This window comes from Hemiscyllium ocellatum, chromosome 7 (genome assembly GCF_020745735.1).
Source record: "Hemiscyllium ocellatum isolate sHemOce1 chromosome 7, sHemOce1.pat.X.cur, whole genome shotgun sequence".
In the NCBI taxonomy this organism is placed as follows: Eukaryota; Metazoa; Chordata; class Chondrichthyes; order Orectolobiformes; family Hemiscylliidae; genus Hemiscyllium; species Hemiscyllium ocellatum.
Genome location: NC_083407.1, coordinates 106,813,108 through 106,831,315, shown reverse-complemented (window position 1 = coordinate 106,831,315; position 18,208 = coordinate 106,813,108). Strand labels below are relative to the sequence as shown.

General features: G+C 45.4%; 1 protein-coding gene across 3 annotated transcripts in view; it reads right to left on the bottom strand.

Moving 5' to 3' along the window:
• Positions 1–627: 627 nt before the first annotated feature.
• zdbf2 (zinc finger, DBF-type containing 2) overlaps positions 628–18,208 on the bottom strand; it is a 30,776-nt gene continuing 13,195 nt past the window's right edge. For 2 of the 3 annotated variants that reach the window (XM_060827633.1, XM_060827634.1), the window contains exons 3-6: positions 15,326–15,377; positions 11,983–12,088; positions 5,909–6,036; positions 628–3,779 (exon numbers count right to left, since the gene is read on the bottom strand). In XM_060827633.1, the coding sequence (XP_060683616.1) occupies positions 851–3,779; positions 5,909–6,036; positions 11,983–12,088; positions 15,326–15,342 (3,180 nt within the window). In that variant the 5' untranslated portion in view covers positions 15,343–15,377 and the 3' untranslated portion in view covers positions 628–850. The remainder of the gene's footprint in view (positions 3,780–5,908; positions 6,037–11,982; positions 12,089–15,325; positions 15,378–18,208) is intronic. The other variant, XM_060827635.1, reaches the window with a different exon arrangement.

Genomic DNA, 18,208 nt, shown 5'->3' with positions numbered 1-18,208 from the left:
TCTATTAGCGCGTTTTCACTTGTGAACCTTTTGATTATCCGGAATATTTGATCAACCACTGTTGGTCCTGTGGGGTACCAGTTAATAAAACATTCCCTTTTTCAAGTCACCACATTCAGAGATGTCATGGAGTAGGTGGGACTTTAACCCGGGCTTCTTGGCTCAGAGGTGGGATAGTTTGGTAAGATGAAACTCTTTGGCTAAAAACTTAGCCCAAGTCGCCTTTCCTGAATGTGAATGCTACCCGTTTCCCTCTGGAGGTATGGAGAGAGAGAGCGAGAGAGAGCGAGAGAAAGCGTACACGCGCGAGAGAATGCAGGGAACAGGAGGAGGAGGAGGAGGTGGTTAGAGGAAGAGAATTGAAACATAGCAGCTTAGACCAGGTGGACCAAGTAGTCCCAAACACCCTAAACATAAAGATTAAAAGTTGGCACAACGGTACTGTCCCTAGCCAGAAGGACTAGGTTCAAGTCTCACTTACTCCAGACACGTGTGATAACAAGCCTGATTAGCCGGTTTCAAAATAGCTAAAAATAAAAACCGTGTGAGGTGCTGTACTTAACAAAACACTCAGTGCTCCAAGGTCTGAACACAAGACACTGTTAAAAAAAAACGCCAGGGCTCTTTATAAAAATACAGGCTGCAATTTCTTTTTGTGTGTGTTTCAGCTGCAAATTCCCTGAAGTACTTCATACAAATAGAACTTTTAAAAAAAACACGCAACAATTCAGGATGAAGAGAGTGGAAGGGAAGGGAAGGTGAGAAATGGGCCTTGGTGATGGTGGACAGTCAGAGACAGACAGGAAGCTGCTCCAGCCCCACAAATGGAGAGCAATGTAGGGCAAGGAGTTCACTTTCTCTTGCGGGCGGCCTGGCGGGGGCTTTGCCGGGGTACAATGACTACCTCGGCCTCCCTCCGTACCACCTTTCTGCCCGAGGTGGTGTCCCTAGAAGCAGGCCTGAGGCGGGGCCTACGGCTGGGTGGGGGGCTGGTGGTTGGTGGGCCCGTGTCAGAGTGGGATGAAGTGCCCCTGAGGCCGGGCCGTGGCCCCAGGGTTGGTCTGACAGGGCCATCTTCCCTGCCCCTGCCCTCCCCATTCTCCTCCTCCTCTTCCTCACACCCCGCCAACTGTCCTTCCCCGGAGGCTTGCCTCGGACCCTCCTTGTCCAAAGGCCTCCGGCTCCTGGGGCCCACGTACACCTGGAGCTTGCCAAACGGTGACTCGGGTGTCTCTTTCCTCAGCGGCGACAGGAGGCCGCTTTTGGCGTCTGACAAGAGATGGCGGCAGCGGCGCTGAGGAGGAGCGGGCGGCGGAGGCCTTAGCCCACTGTCCGAACCCAACAACGAGCGGGACAGTGACGGCTGGCGGGAGCTGGAGGCGGTGCCAGTGCTTTTGGACGGGCACTCGCTGCCAGGGCTCTCCCCAAGTGGCCGCTCCTTGACAGAAGAGGATGAGGCAGCAGCGGCCGTCGTAGGCCACAGGCCTAAGGCCTGGTTGTTACCCGGATGCGGGAGAGCAGCGGCAGCACAGGCAACACTTCCTGCGGCCTTGAGCCGCGGCTTTTCGGTGAACTGTCCCATGTTGATATCCGGGCTCAGGCTCCTGAACAGCTGCCGCACGTGGTGGGTGCCTGGCGGCGTCTTGACGATCCTGTTGGTGGCCGGGTCATAGTATCTGACTGGTGACTTCTTGTACTTGTACTTGGCCGGGCTGGCGCCGTCATCAGATGCCTTTGAGGTCCTCTTGCCCTCGTGGCAGGCGGCCCGTGTGGCCGACGCGAAATCTGGCGACGACAGCACGTAGATGACGGTCCTTGGCTGCACCGGGCTCATGATCTTGCTGTAGGACCTGGGCAGCCTCACCGAACACAGCCTAGCCTTGGCACCTGGTCTCTCTTCGGCCTCAGCCTCACCACCTGCCCAGACATTCTCAGGCTCCTGCTCCACCCTCCGTGACTTCTTCTTGACCACTGGATAGCCAGCCTCGCTGGTCTGGGTACCGTGGCTCACCTTCACCACCTGGCACCGGGATGCCAGGCGGCAGTGCCTCAGGCCCGGTTTCTTGCCCGGCTCCAGCTTGCAGGGACCCGGCTCGGGCTCGGCCTCGTTGTTGTCCTCCTGCAAGTGGGGTAAACCCCCAGCGGTTTCAGCTGAAGCCTTGGAGTTGGCCTGTGACGGGTCTTTGTTGCTGGCCTGGTGCTTCTTGCGTTGCTTCCTTCCGCGGTTGGCCAGTGATTCACTGTCGAAGTAGCACAAGTATCGCCCCTCCTTGAACTCCTTGACCAACGCCTCCACCTTCAGGTCATCCTCCGCCATGATTTCCGACCAGGTCTTCCCCGCGAATGACGCAGGCACATATGGCAGTGACCGGAGCTTCTGCTCACCTTCGAGGGGCTGCGGCCTGGTTTCCACCTGCTCCACCTTCACGCCGTTCTCAGTGTGGGCGGGATTCTCCTCTTCCATTTTGTCGCACTCCTCCGGTTGGAAATGCAGGACGGAGCTCAGCTGGGTTTTGTAGCCTCTGTCTTCAAGGGTTATCTGGGTGTCCGTCAGGAGCTCCAGGTCCTTGCTCGCTATCCGCGAGCAGTCCTTTTCCACCTTGACAGAGGTGTCCCACTCGGAGCTGCTGGTTGACTTCAGGTGCCCCAGGTGACTACCAAGGGAACAGATGCTGCCACCAGAACTGCCATCTTCACTAGCAGCTGGCTTCTGTCCCCCTGCTTTCCTTTCATTGGATAGGCTTAAAGACAGCATTTTCTTGAAGCAAGATGCTGTATCCCGCACCGCCTGTCTGTTACAAACCGCGTCATTACTGTTCAAAGGGGCACCCAGATGGTGCTCTCCTTCAAGAGGCCATTTCCTGCCTGGCAGACTGCCCTGTAGGCCTGTCTCTACCACTTTCCTTTTCTTCTCGAGCTGACAATAAGTCGGCATCCCTTTGACCTCCGCTGCTGAATTCTCACTGTCACTCTCCTGACATTGCGACACCTGCCTGTTGCAGTACTTCTGAATGACTGTCTCGATGGTCTCGGAGACCAGGTCCTCTATGCGGTCCACGATTTTCGCCTCTTTGAGGGTACTGAGGCAAGTGACGGTGCTCCTGTTCTGTAGCCTGCACTCCTCGGCTTGGCTTGGCCCACCTGCGCAGCGCGGGCTGCTGGCCCCGGTATAGTCCCTGAGTTGAGGAAGAGGAGACCCTGCTACTGTGCCCTGAGAATTAACATTGTGCAATCTGGAAAACCGCAAAGCTGGCCCTGAGGAGACGTTAGGAAAGTTCATTTGAGCGGGACTCCAGTTTTCACGTTGCTCACATCTGGGTTGGCTGACAGCCACGGTCTTATCATGGTCCTTTATTCCCTTCCTTGGCGTAGGTCGGTACAGACCTAAACCGATACGATGGCCATGCCGATCCACTTTACCGCATGGCAGGATACCCTCACTCAAACCTAAAAAAGCAGCCCTGCGTAAGCCTTTAGGTGTAGGGGAGCTGATGTCAATCACATGCTCACCATACGCTGTTTCTTTAACAGTGGTATCTTTGTGAATCAGTGGAGCGCCAATAGGCATTGGAGATGATACATTGGCTTTAGCCCGACTGCAAGCTGCTCCATTCTTCCCAACCATCAAGTGTGCTGATCTGATGGATTCGTTATCGGTGCTGGGCAACTCCTCTCTGGTCCCAATGGTCTCCTTGTCATCTTGACAGGAGTGTATGTCTGCGAGCTCCTTCCTGGGGAGAAGTGGGGCATTAATTGACGGCAGATCCATGTACGTTGACCTGAGAAGCACAAATTTTTTTTAAAAAATGTTAACAACAGTTTTGTAATGCAGGACTTTAATAGCTCTTCATTCTGTACCCTTTCATAAAGTTCAGGACAGATCACATTTGGAGTATCGTGAGCAATTTTGGGACCCTTGCCTCAGGAAGTATGCATTGACCCTAGAAGGCCTCCAGAATGTTTGAGGACTCTGGGTCTATACTCGATGGAATTTAGAAGGTTGAAGGGGGGGGGGATCCAATTGAAACATAGAGAATATTGAATAGTGTGGACTTTGGGAAGATGTTTCCATTGGCAGGAGAGACTAAGACCCAAGGGCATAGCGTTAAAGGGAAGATCCTGTAGAAAAGAGATAAAGAAGAAGAGTGATGATTCTATGGAATTCACTGCAACAGAAGACTGTGGAGGCCACGTCATTTGAATATATTTAAGGCCAAGATAGGTAGGTTCTTGACTGTCAAGGGGATCAAGGGTTATGGGAAGTAAGCAAGAGAATGGAGTTGAGAAACTTATCAGCCATGATTGAATCGCGGTGCAGACTTGATGGGCTGAATGGCCTAATTTCTGCTCCTGTGTCTTATGGTCTAAACGCAAAAGTATCCAATTTTAAACAAACAATCACAACAATCTAAACAACAGGAGACAAGTCAACTGTGATTGGCTAAAGGTGCTACTGTAAAGTAAGAACTAAGGAATGATAGGCTCTTTGATAATTCAAATAAAAAGACACAAGGCTTGAAGATATTACTTTTCTTTGGCATAAATTGTTGTAATAATTTGAAATTTGGCATTCTTGTTTTGTCTTGATTGGTAAAATGTCTTGTTCTGCACAAGGCATATTTCTTTTCAAGAATAGTGGAGTTGCAAGTAGACAGGATAGTGAAGGCGGTGTTTGGTGTGTTTGCTTTTATTGGTCAGTGCATCAAGTATAGGAGTTGGGATGTCATGTTACAGGACATTGGTTAGATGACTTTCGGAATACTGCATTCAGTTCTGGTCTCCCTGCTATAGGGAAGATGTTGTGAAACTCGAAAGGGTTCAGAAAAGATTTACAAGTATATTGCCAAGATTGGAGAGTTTGAGCTCTAGGGAGAGGCTGAATAGGCTGGGACTAGTTTCCCTGGAGTGTCAGAAGCTGAGGTGTGACCTTAGAGTTTTATAAAATCATGAAGGACATGGATAGGGTGAATAGACAAGGTCTTTTCCCTGGGGCGAGGGAGTCCAGAACTAGAGAACATAGGTTTAGGGTGAGAGAGGAAAGATATAAAAGAGACCTAAAGGATAACGTTTTCACGCAGAGGGTGGTACGTGTATGGAATCAGCAGCCACAGGAAGTGGTGGAGGCTGGTACAATTACATTTAAACAGCATCTGGACGGGTATATGAATAGAAAAGGTTGAGAGGGATATGGACCAAGTGCTGGCAAATGGGAATAAATTAGGTTAGAATGTCTAGTTGGAATGAATGAGTTGGATTGAACGTGCTGTACGTCGCTACGACTCTGTAGCAAGGAAAGCAACACTCCAGAAGAAATAAAGATTGAGCATTTTGGTTCATGTCAGTGTTAGTGGCTTAAAAAAAAAACTGGTATGGTAAATTGGCAAACTATGGCAGCTTGAAGTACACTGTATTTGAGCATTCATCAGTAGACAGGGAGGATCATCTAACATCTGAATAATTTTTGTCTACCCCAAAACAGACAAAATGCTCAAAAAGGAGAGGAAGTGCATTTTACACAGCACCTTTCATGACCTCAGCTCCTAAACCACCTTACATTCAATAAATTTCGAGAGAACCCCGGATGATTCTTTTAACTGTTAACAGTTCTACTTAGCACTGTTCTGCAATCTTACAAGCATTGAAAAGCGATAGGAAGAGCTTCACGAGGTATTCTTTTTTTTTGAACTATTAAAACATTCTTGCTGCTTGCATCTAGGAATTCACACAGGCATTGGCAAATATGTCAGTCTCCTTAATCAGATCATAGATCTATCTTATATGCTGCAAGTATGAGACAGTGTGTATGGACATTGACTAGCTACACAGACAGCTCTCATGACAGTCAGCTGCTAAGTGGTGGAGAGTTACAATGTTCAGAGTAACATGTCTAAGAGTGCCCTTTGTTTACCTGTTGTCTTTATACCGGGAAGGGTGGTACTGGATGACATCTTGCAGGAAGCGTTCCATGAGGCTTTTAGCTGGTCCCTGATTCCTGGGCTCACTGGCAAATTGCCTGTGCCGAATGGTCTGGAGGTGCTGAGCAAAAAACAAAGCACAGAACATTAAAGTGAACATGACTTGGCCAAGATTATCCCTAATTTCACTGCAGCTACCTTCACTCCATCTCACTCCCTCTTCAAAAGAGGTTTGACCTTGGTTGGGAATTTGTACCCAAGCATATGAGAAGTTCGCTCCTTTGACTGGCAGCACTGCCAGACATGGCTGTTCTTCAGCCTCACTCTCAGAACCTGTTCCTATTCCCTTCCATGGGCTCTCTTACAGACAGCATTCAGCACGAGAAAGCCTATCTTCCTCTCTGCTGAGCTGCCACAGCTAGTCTGAGCCCTCTGCTACCCCAACTCTCACCAAGTGCTTCAGTAGGATCAGCATAGGTGGGCGGCACTGTGGCTCAGTAGTTAGCACTGCTGCCTCACAGCGCCAGAGACTTGGGTTCGATTCCACCGTCGTGGAGACTGTGTGGAGTCCGCGCATTCACCCAATGTCTGCAGAGTTTTTGCTGAGTGCTCCGGTTTCCTCCTACAGACCAAAGGTGTGTGTTTTAGGAGAATTGGCCACACTAAATTGTCCATAGTGTCCAGGGATGTGCAGGCTAGGCTGGTTAGCCATGGGAAATGCAGGGTTACTGGAATAGGATAGGGAACTGGGTCTAGGTGCGATATTCTGAGGGTTGGTATGGCCTGAATGGCCTGTTTCCACACTGTAGGGATTCTATGACAGGTTGGGAATGGAGCCTGGGATTTTCCTGTGCTATATCGACAGCTGCAAACTATTACAACCAACTCGAGTGAATGGGAGAGGTTCTACACATTCAGCTTTAAAAGTGTGTCTGGACTTTTTTTCCACCTGGAGTGTGTGCACTTCCAGAGCTTAGCAACATTTTTATTGGACTGTCACAAGATACAAACCGGACTGAACACACACATTTCACTTTGATGGAGGCGATGGAGTCCCCCCAGTTCAGCTTCTCTCAATTTATCAACGATCAAACCATGAGGTGGGCCTGAATCTGTCACTGCCAGCACAAGGCATGACCATCAGATCTACAGTGCTCAACGATCAACGATACATTTCTCAGCGAGTCACCTCTGCTTCTTAAATTTCTGCATCCAACTAGGTCTCTCAAACAGCACTGCGATAGAAATGCAGTTTGAAGGAATAGATATCAACCAGGATTCTGGGAAATCACTTCAACTCCATGAATGATGAAGTGGGATCTTTCACATCCGTTCCCCATCCCTTTCTTTAACATCTCATCAGAATTCAGCACCTCAGGTGGAGGATTGTATTTTATATTGCATGAGCACCAGATATCCCAGAGTACTTTGCAGCTAACATGACCAGTGGTGTCCCATAAGGTTAAGGGCTGGGACTCAATAATTTTCGGTTATTAACAATTCTGAGGATCAGGACAGAAAACCCCACACTGAGATATGGAGAAACTTCTTTAGCCAGAGAGTTCTGAGTCTATGGAATTCATTACCACAGAAAACTGTGGAGGCCAGGTCGTTGAGTATATTTAAAACACAGACAGATAAGTACTTGATTGCCAAGTGTATCAAAGGTTATGGGGAGAAGGTGGGAAAATGCAGTTAAAAAACCTGTCAGCCATGTTTGAATGGTGGAGCAGACTCAATGGGCTGAATGGCCTAATTTCTCCTCCAATGTCTTATGGTCTTATGAATTAATTTGCCAGTGAGAAATTGGCAGCACTTTTAGCACTGTAGATGGAAGCACACAAGAAATTTTGAAGACTCAACTCATTTGTCAACACTGTCAATCTGATTTCAAATGTAGCTTTTTTTGAAATGTCAACCTCTGGCAGTCGGAGACCTTTAAGAGTAAGGGAGCTGGAGTTCAAGGTCTATATGTTCCTGTGAGGGTGAAGGGCAAGGTTGGCAGAAATAGGGAACCCTGGACGACAAGAAATATTGAGGCTTTGATCAGAAAAAAGGAGGCATGACTCAGGTACAAGCAGCTGGGATCAGGGGAATCCCTGGAGGTATACAGGGAATACAGGAGTTTACTGAAGAAGGAAATCAAGAGGGTGAAAAGTGGGCACGAGATAACCTTGGCTGAGAAGATTATGGTGAATTCAAATAGGTTCTTTAAGTTTATTAAAGGAAAAAGAATAACTAGAGAGAATAGGGCCCTCAGACCAAACAGGACATGTATGCATAGAACCACAGGGTCATGGACAAGGTCCTCAAATGAATACTTCTCCTCTGTGTTTACCATGGAGAAAGCCATGAAAACTTGGGAACTTGGGGAAGTTCATGGTGATATCTTGGGGATAGTCCATATCACAGTAGAGGTGATATTGGGTGAATTAGATTGTATGAAGATGGTTAAACCTTTTGATCCTGACCAGATATATCCAAGAACACTGGAAGAGCCTAGAGAAGAAATCGCAGGGGCCCTGGCTAATATATTTGCATCACTAGCCACAGGTGTGATCCTGGAAGACTGGAGGGTAGCGAATGTGCCATTATTCAAGAAGGGCTGCAAAGAAAAACCTAGGAACTATAGACCAGTAAGTTCAACATCTGTGGAGGGTAAGTTATTTGAGAAAATTCTGAGGGCTAAGATATGCAGGCATTTGGAAAGACAGGTTTGATTAGGAGTAGTCAGCATGGCGATGTGAGTGGGAGATCTTTGAGGAAGTGACCAGGAAGGGCGATAGACGTATCTATATGGATTTCAGTAAGGCCTATGATAAGGTTCCACATGGTAGGCTGCTCTGGAAGGTTAGATCGTATGGAATCCAGGATGAGCTGGCAAATTTGATACACAATTGACTGATGGAAGGAAATAGAGGATACTGGAAGAATTCTTGTCGGACTCGAGGCCTGTGACTAGTGGAGTGCCTCAGGGGTTGGTGCTGGAACCATGGCTGTTTGTTATCTGTATCAAAGATTTGGATGAGAACATACAAGGCATGATTAGTAAGTTTGCAGATGACACTAAAATAGGTGGTATCATGGACAGTGAGGAAGGTTATCTGAAATTGCAGCAGGATCTTGATCAGATGGGGAAGTGGGCCGAGAAATGGCCATGGTGTTTAATATAGATAAGTGCACTTGGAAAGTCAAATCAAGGCAGGAATTTCATGGTGAATGGCAAGGCCTTAAAGAGTGGAACAGAGGGATCTTGGCATTCAGGTGCATGGTTCTCTGAAACTGGAGTCACAGGTAGACAAGACAGTGAAGGTGGTCTTTGGTACACTGGCCTTGATCAGTCAAGGCATTAAGTATAGAAGTTGGGAAGTTATTTTGTAGCTGCACAGGATGTTGGTGAGAACGCACTTGTTCAGTTTTGGTCACTTTGTTATAGGAAGGATGTTATTAAACTAGAAAGTATACAGAAGAAATTTGCAAGGATGTTACCTCAATGGTCTGAGTTACAGGGAGAGGTTGGACAAGTTAGGACATTTTTCTTTAGAGCATAGGAGACTGAGGGGGGATCTTATAGAAAGGTATAAGGTCATGAGAGGCATGGATAGGATGAATGCAAGCAGTCTTTTTTTCCCAGGACTGGGCAATCAAGGAAGAGGGGGCATCGGTTTAAGGTTAGAGGGGAAAGAGTAAAAGGGAACCTGAGAGGCAACATTTTTACACAGAGGGTGGTAGGCATATGGAATGAGCTACCAGTGGAAGTGGTTGAGGCAGGTACATTAACAACATTTAAAAGATATTTGAATGCATACAAGGATATGGGCCAAGTGCAGGGAAATGGGGTTAGCATGGATGGCCATTTTGGTCGTTGTGGATCAGTTTGGGCTGAAGGGCTGTAGGACTCTATGACTCAACCTGTTCAGATGCAGAGCAGGTGGGTGTGACCATGGGCCTCCTGGCTCAGAGGTAGGGACACTACCATGGTGCCACAAGAGCACACAAAATGGATTTCAATGTAGGCAAATAGAGATGACTTGGGCTTTAAGGATAAAAGAGAGTACTTTTGACATGGTAAATAGCCATCAGTAGTAGAGGACCGAATAGACTTGGAGATCTGATAAATCCATGAAAATATCACAAAATGTTACGGAAAGTAATCAAAATCCCAAATGGAATGCTGATCTTTGCGTCCAGAAATAAATACAAGAGGTCAGTTCTTCTTTAGCTAAACAGCCCCCAAGAAACTAAACCTAGTTTGAGACACTATCCTCTGGAAAGAGTATAAATTGCTTGAGTGGGCACAGTGCTTATTTACCCAAAGGATTAAATTACTAGTATTGTTCAAAATAGGACTGGAATTTAGAGAAAAAGGGCTGCTTGTAGTTTTCAAAATGCAAAAGGAAATTGATAAGGCAGAGAAGGGAAAACTAGTTCTAATTGGAGATTCCAAGACCAGGCAGAAGAGTCGAAACTTTAGAGCCTGATGTCACAGCAGTGAAATCAGGAATTACATCTTTATAAATGTATTCACTCCTGGGCATCGCTGGACAGATTAACTGCCTGTCCCTAGTTGCCCCTTGAGAAGGTGGTGGTGAGCTGACTTCTTGAACTGCTGCAGGTAGACCCACAATGCCTTCAGGGAGGGAATACCAGGATTTTCAGCCAGCAACACTGAAGGGACAGTGACATATTTGGTCAGGATGGTAAGTGGCTTGGAGGAGAACTTGCTGGTGGTGATTTTCCCCATGAACCTGCTACCCATGTCTGTCTGAACGGAAGTGATCATGGGTTTGGAAGGTTCTGTGGGATCCTTGCTGAATTTCTGCAGTGCATCTTGTAGATAGCACACACAGCTGCAACTGTGCATCGGAGGTGGAGGGAGTGGATGCAGTGCCATTCATGCGAAGCTTTGTCCTGAATGTTGTCAAAGCTTCTTGGAGTGTTGTTGGAGCTGCACCCATTCAGGAAAATGGGAACTATTCAATTACATTCCTGACTTATGCCTTATAGCTGGTGGACAGGCTTTGCGAAGTCAGGAGGTGAGTTACTCAATGTTCCAAGCTTTGGCCTGCTCTTATAGTCACTGTATTTATCTGGCAAATCCATTTGAGTTTCTGGTCAATAATAACCCCTCCCCCCCAGGATAGTAATAGTGGGAGATTCAGTGGTGGTAAGGGGTAGTGGTTAAATTGTCTCTTTTTGGAGATAGCCATTGCCATTTGCATGCTGTGAATATTATTTGCCACTTGTCAGCCCAAGCCTTGTCTTGTTGCTTTTGAACATGGACTGCTTCAGTACCTGAGGAGTTGAGAATGATGCTGAACTTTGTATGGTACAATCTTCAATGAACATCCCCACTCCTGTCCTTATGACGGAGGGAAGATCATTATTGAAGGAGTTGAAGATGGTTGGGTCTAGGACACTACCTTGAGGAACTCCTACAGAGGCATCCTGGGGCTGATACAATTGAATTCCCATAACCATTGTCCTATGTGCTAGTCCTTCTCCAACCAGCAGAGAACTTTTCCCATTTTCCATTATAATGGGAACTTCTGTTTTGAAGGGAATGGAGACACTAGGCCACTGACAATCACTGCTTCTGCTCTGTGACCTATTTCGTTATCCACAGAAACTGGTGGACCCGTGGAGTATCTCCAATGTTTTATTTCAGATTTCCAGCTTTGGCAGCATTTTGCTTTCATGTTACCATGAAATCTACTGATATTGGTCAAGAGAAAATACATGAGCCAGGAAAGCAGAGAGAACTGCTTTGCTTTGCTTCACTTCACGTAGTGCTAGGTAATCCTTTTCAATCACCTTGTGGAAGTTGACAGGCTATCAGCTGGACAGCATTGCTGGCAATGCAGCTTTCCATCAGCACTGCACTGGTTTACCAGTTGAGGTTAAGTACTGAATTCTCTGGCATTCAGCTTGAATCCATGACATTCCTGCTCAGAAGTGGATGCACAAGTAATGAGCTAAGAGGACGACCACTGGGGCCTGCCTTATCAAGCTATGCTGGACTCAATTTATTTTTTTGATAATTATTTAGCACTCACACTATCCTTACCTGTTCCAGACAGGTATACAACTCTTTACAGCAGCCGCAATAGCCTCGCCTGCTCTGTTTCGAGAATGTCTCTGGTATTGGCTGTTCCTGGTGTGGTCCATCGCCACTGCAAAGGCCAAAAGCAGCACACTAATCCTATTAGACACACATCATGTAGCAAGCTGACCTGGGCTGAACCAGGTATTGTTTTAACAAAAACACCAAACAGTAGCTATTGTGTGCAAGGATGAAGAAATCGCCATCTCTCATTCCATCAATAGGGTCATGTCCCCGATGAGAAAATGATGCGGTGTATTGGTTGTGAGACTCTTGGACTAGTAATCCAGAGAATGGAGCTCAAACCCCATCATGATAAATCGAAAATTTCAACTGTGCAGATTGTCTGGGAAAATGAAAATTTGATATTAATGGAAATTATCTTCAAGGCATTGTCTAAGAACTGCCAATAGATGCCTTTTAGGGAAAGAAAGCAGCCATCATTAACTGGCCAATGTTGTAACTGCAGCCTCAAAATAATAAACGCAAAAACACCATAGATGCTGGAAATCTGAAATAAGAACAGAAGTTGCTGTCGAAAGTCAGCAGCTGTGTCAGCAACTTTGGAGAGGGAAAAAAAAAATCAGTTGACAATTTTTTTTGAATCCAAAGACTCTTTGGCGAGTCTGAAATCCAAAGAAAGTTTTGGGGCTAAAAAGGTCAAAATGTTTTTCTCTCTCCGCAGATGCTGACAGACCTGCTGAGTTTCTCCAGTGTTTTCTGGATACAATCCCACAATGAAACGACCCACCCCCCAACCCTCCAAAATGGCTGGTAAGCAATGCAGTTGTCGCATCTCCTCACCATAATTAGGATGGGCAAGAAATTCCAGCCTTGCCAATGATACATCAGAAGGTGATAAAGGGAAAGGAGCCTTTTAAGACCTAGAACTGTTCTGTCAGACTCTCTGAAATTTTAAATGATGCAATGGGAAGTTTCTTCCCACTTTATTGAACAGAAGTTGGAATTGCTTACATGTCTCAGCCTCTGTCTCTACTGTCTAGTCACTGCCTTTCTCTCCAAAGACACCTGATGGGCTGGGCACTGTTTCTACTTGGTGTCAGGTATTCTCTTTCAGTTCCTCAATTTTCACTTTGAATTCAAACATTAGTCTGACGTATCCCATAGTGAAGGCACTCAGACCCCCTCCTAGCCCCTCTCACTTTCTAGCTGTGATGGGAACGAGCTTCTACAATCAGGAACGAGGCATGGAGGATATGACTCAAGATCAACTATGTCATCAAGAAACTCCAGATATTCCTGGAGTTATTCATGCTGTAGCTGTCCTGATGCTGTTATTGGGTGTGCAATGTGTTAAAACCATTCCATGCAGTGTTCCCTTTGAAGGATTTAATATGTGCAGTGTAGCATATACAAAAGGGAAATCATTGCTCCTGCTGCTACGGAGTCTATTTTAAAGTATGCAACAGAAGGCAAGAAATTATCGCATCTTGGCAGCAATGTTCCAGCAGGATGGTTTTGACGTGCCTTATTTCATCAGCAGTGAATAAATGGCCTAGCCCCATTGATAAGATTGCAGTTTTAATTTTAAAAGGTCAACAGGATGGAGCCTACTAAGACAAATAATTTTGCACGTGCAACTATAGATCCAAACATAAGAAGAGTGTCATCAGATACATGCAAGGGGAAAATCGGCCCAAGGCTCTCTATCATTGTCTACTCTCCATTCAGTATATGTGTTGGGATTCCTAAAGTTCCATGCAATATAATGCTGGCCTATTGAAAACTTCATAAATCGGGCCGGAGACATTTGTTCACTGTGCAACCTTAATGTTGAAATTAGGCTTCATCAAAACCAGCCTACGGAATAATGCCTACCTTGATCAGACCCATTTTTCAGCTTTTTGAATAAACTCATGAACAGGCCAAGGACTGTCACTTTTCATCCTGTAAAGAGTCATGTCTACCCCAGATTGCACTGTACGATCAAGGTACCAAATCAGTCATGAACGTAGCTGTTTCACACTGCTACTGTGTGGAAGTAACATGAGTGGTGTTCACCATGGAAAGGATGTTATTGTCCAGTTAAAAAGATGCCCATCATAAAACTGAGAAATATTGTCTATGAAGTTCAGTGCTAGTATGGTGCCGTACATCCCAAAAATTGATGGATCATTTCAAACAGCATGGCCCTTTATTCTCAACAATATACAGACCATATCCAACTAGCCCATGTTCACAAGACTCAACAGTATCCCACATCGGCTGCGATTCCATAATAGGACAGGTTAGCAAATGTCCCCAAAGAATTATACTGATTTCACAGTCAGCTATGTGTGCTAGAAACTGCATATATATTAATATACATGTGCAGATAAAGAACATTGTCACACAGTGCCCATTTCAACTCAACTGTAAAGGTGGCTGCTCTTCTCTGGTTCATTTCTCAAGGCCATGTCTTGATCAAGTATGTTGTCTGGTTTAAAATTTAAGCATAGGCTGGCAGTCTTCTGCCAGTCATCATTAACTGGTGTATTCTCCAATGCGATGCCTCGACCAGAGTCCGCTCGCTAACCAATCAGTGACTCTTATCCCAGTTCTGAGGAAGGGTCACCAGAACCAAAGCGTCAACTTTGACTTCTCTTCAAAGATGGTGTCAGACCTGCTCAGCTTTTCCAGCAACATCTGTTTTTGTTTCTGATTTACAGCATCCGCAGTTCTTTCCGTTTTTATTTAGCATTCTTATCTCATACAGTTCAAATACTTTTCCCATTTGCTTTAGTATCGCTTTGCAAATTGACTTGATGTGTACAAAACAGAAAGCTTCAAAGTGCATTTCCTCAGTAGATACCACATTGCTGATATTGTTCCATTTCTCACAACACATGGCATCAAAATATCTATCAAGCTTAGGAGTGGCATAATTATGAACCCAGACCTATTAGCATTCAGCCTAATTTCAATAAGATTCTTACGTCCAGCAGAGGAGATCAAAGGATCCCAAGCTGATGACTGACACATCACCCAGTCCTTTCACGGATTATTCACGGATGAAAATATTTCAATCGCTGCAAAACTTTATTCATTTTGCTCAAACTATTCTCTTCCCAAGAGAAGACGCTTTGATATTTTGCAAGATGTGAACTCATCCCTCCAAACAAAACCTTTGGACAGTTAGTTCCTTGACACGGATGGAATTTTGATAATAATTACTCGATATTGTTTTCAATTCCCCTCAGCTATCCAGCCAGATACTCTGGATGCTGTCCAGTCAACCAGCTTCCATACCCAATAGATCCCTACCCCTTGCAATTTGCCACTGGTCTTATAGAGCTGTCACACTTACCTGGCACTGTCATTCATCTCTGCAAAGGACTCACTCTCTCCTCTTGATGCACCTATCAAATTGAATGGAAACCAAATATAAGGTTTTGTCGGTTTTTAACTTCAGGTACTGCATTATGTATTTGTTTAAGTAGAGCAGCCAGAAGTAGCTTGATGCAGGATTGTACATATATTCCCCAACTATATAGAGTAGGCCAAATAAATCAAGTATCAGTGGGAGAAGATCAGATGTTTGAGGACTGGTCATAGCGTCAGAATCATAAAGCATGGAAACAGACCCTTGAATTAGTTCTAATCCACACAACCAGGCCCCCAAACTAAACTAGTCCCACCTGTCTACACTTGGCCTACATTCCTCCAAACCTTTCCTATTTATGTACTTATCCACATGTTTTAAACATAATTGTACCTGCATCCACCATTTCCTCTGGCATTTCATTCCACACATGAACCACTGTGTTTAAAATAAAAGGTTGCCCCTCAAGACCTTTTTCAATCTTTCTTCTCTCACCTTAAAAATGTGCCCCCTAATTTTGAACTCTCCAAACCCTTGGGAAAAGACACCTGCTATTCACCTTATCGATACGCCTCAAGATTTTATAAACCTCTACAAAAGTCACCTCTCCTATGCTCCAGTGAAAAAAATCCCAACCTATTTTTACAACTCAAACTCTTCATTCCCCTAGTAAATCTCTTCTGAACCCTCTCCAGTTTAATAATATCCTTCATGCGTACACAATAGGCTGAAGGGCTTCCTCCAATGCTAAAGACCTGTGACTGTTCAGGAGATAATTGCGGTCATTGTACATTAATGATTTCGGATTACTATAGATGATACCAAACTCAGACATGTCTGAAACTGAGGAGAACCTCAAAGAGATGTTAAGTTGGTGGGCTGGGAACATTGGTGGCAGCTGAAGCTTAATGTAGAGTGACAGGACAGATTGGGAGAGCAGTTTATAAAGCATGCTCGCCTTTAGAAGGGGTATAGAGTAAAGAGCAAGGAAGTTCTGTTGAACTTGGAGAAGTCACTAGCTAGACCGCAGTACATCCAGTTGAGATGCAGCACCTTATGAAGGACATGACAATGCTGGGTCCATTGCTTTTTGTCATTTCTATAAAAGATTTAGGTGTGAATATAGGAGATATGGTTAGTCAGTTTGCAGATGACATCAAAGTTGGTGATGTAGTGGACAGCAAAGATGATTGTCTCAGAGTATAGATGGGCCAACGGTCCGAGGCATGGCAGATGGAGTTTAATTTAGCGAAATGCGAGGTGCTGCATTTTGGTAAGGCAAATCACAGCAGGACTAACTTACTTAATGGTAAGATCCTGGGCAATTTGGCTGAACAAAGAGACCTTGGAGTGCAGGTTCATAATTCCTTGAAGGTGGAGTCACAGGTAGGTAGGATAGTGAAGGTGACGTTTGGCACACTTGCCTTTATTAGTTGGTGCATAAGGGGCCTGGGTATGGTAAATAGACATGGTCTTTTCCCCCAGGTGGGGGAGTCCAGAACTAGAGGGCATAGGTTTAGGGTGAGAGGGGTAAGATATAAAAGGGACCTAAGGGACAACTTTTTCATGCAGAGGGTGGTACATGTATGGAATGAGCTGCCAGAGGAAGTGGTGGAGGCTCATACAATTACAACATTTAAAAGGCATCTGGATGGGTACATGAATGGAAGGGTTTGGAGGGTTATGGCCCAAATGCTGGCAAATGGGACTAGATTAATATAGTCCTGTGGTTGGCAAGGACAAGTTGGATCAAAGGGTCTGACTCGAAGGTTCACAGGATGAAGAACTCAGATGTGAATACAGAGTGGAGGGGCTGGGACTGTTGCTTGGAGAAGAGAAGGCATGAGGAGATTTGCTAGAGGTATTCGCCATCTTGATATGTGGTGTCAGAGTAAACACAGAAAACGTTCTCTCTCATGAAAGAATAAAGAATGAGGGGGCACAGATTAAAAATAGGTGGTAGAAGCAGCAAATGTGGTTTGAGGACAAACATTTCCACAGTAGTTAGGGCCTGAATTATATTGCCCGAGTCTGTCGCGGAGGCAAGTTCAATTGAGGCATTCAAAAAATGTATTGGGTGGTTATTTTAAGAGCAAGAGTGGATCATGGGGAGAAGGCCCAAGAATAGCACTCGCTGAGAGCTTAGAGAGCGGGTGTAGACAAAATGGGCCAAATGGCCTCCACGCGTACTAACAATTTTTAGATAGCAACCTCATCCTTCCTGACTGCAGATTGCTCCACAGGACAGACAATGCTGTTTGAACTGGTTATGACCATAAATGCAAGAAATGCAGCCACTAATCAATGCACTGAAAATTGTCACTATAAGCAGCAAGATCATCAGACACCTTTTGTTAAAGCATGATGTTAGTTGTGGGGCTAATATTAGTCAGGATACAGAGATCCCCTCAAATAGGAGTGACATGAAATCTTTTACAAATGGACAGATTGGTCCTCATCTGGAAAATGGCACCACTGATGGGCCAACTGAAAGACTGCAGCACGATATATTGTGTCTCCAAGTTCCAAGTTTCTCACTCAGAGGAATGCTACAATTGAGGAACAGCTACATGACAGCCTAACCCTTGCTCTTGTTGCTTGTCAAGTGTGGCATACCCCAATTATCTGCTGTCTTTCTTCTATTATGAGAGAGATTACACTCCAAGAGTATTTAAAATATTTGTAAAGCACTTCGGCATTGCCTGACTTCATGACAGGTACTTTGCAACACGCAAGTAGTTACTGTTTGAAATGGAATCTCTGAATGACGTCTATGTCCCCTCAGAGCATATGCTTCCTCTTGTGCCTATTTCTACACTGTGCACTATTTTTAAACTGGGCAGCTATGGAACTGATTAAAATCCTTAC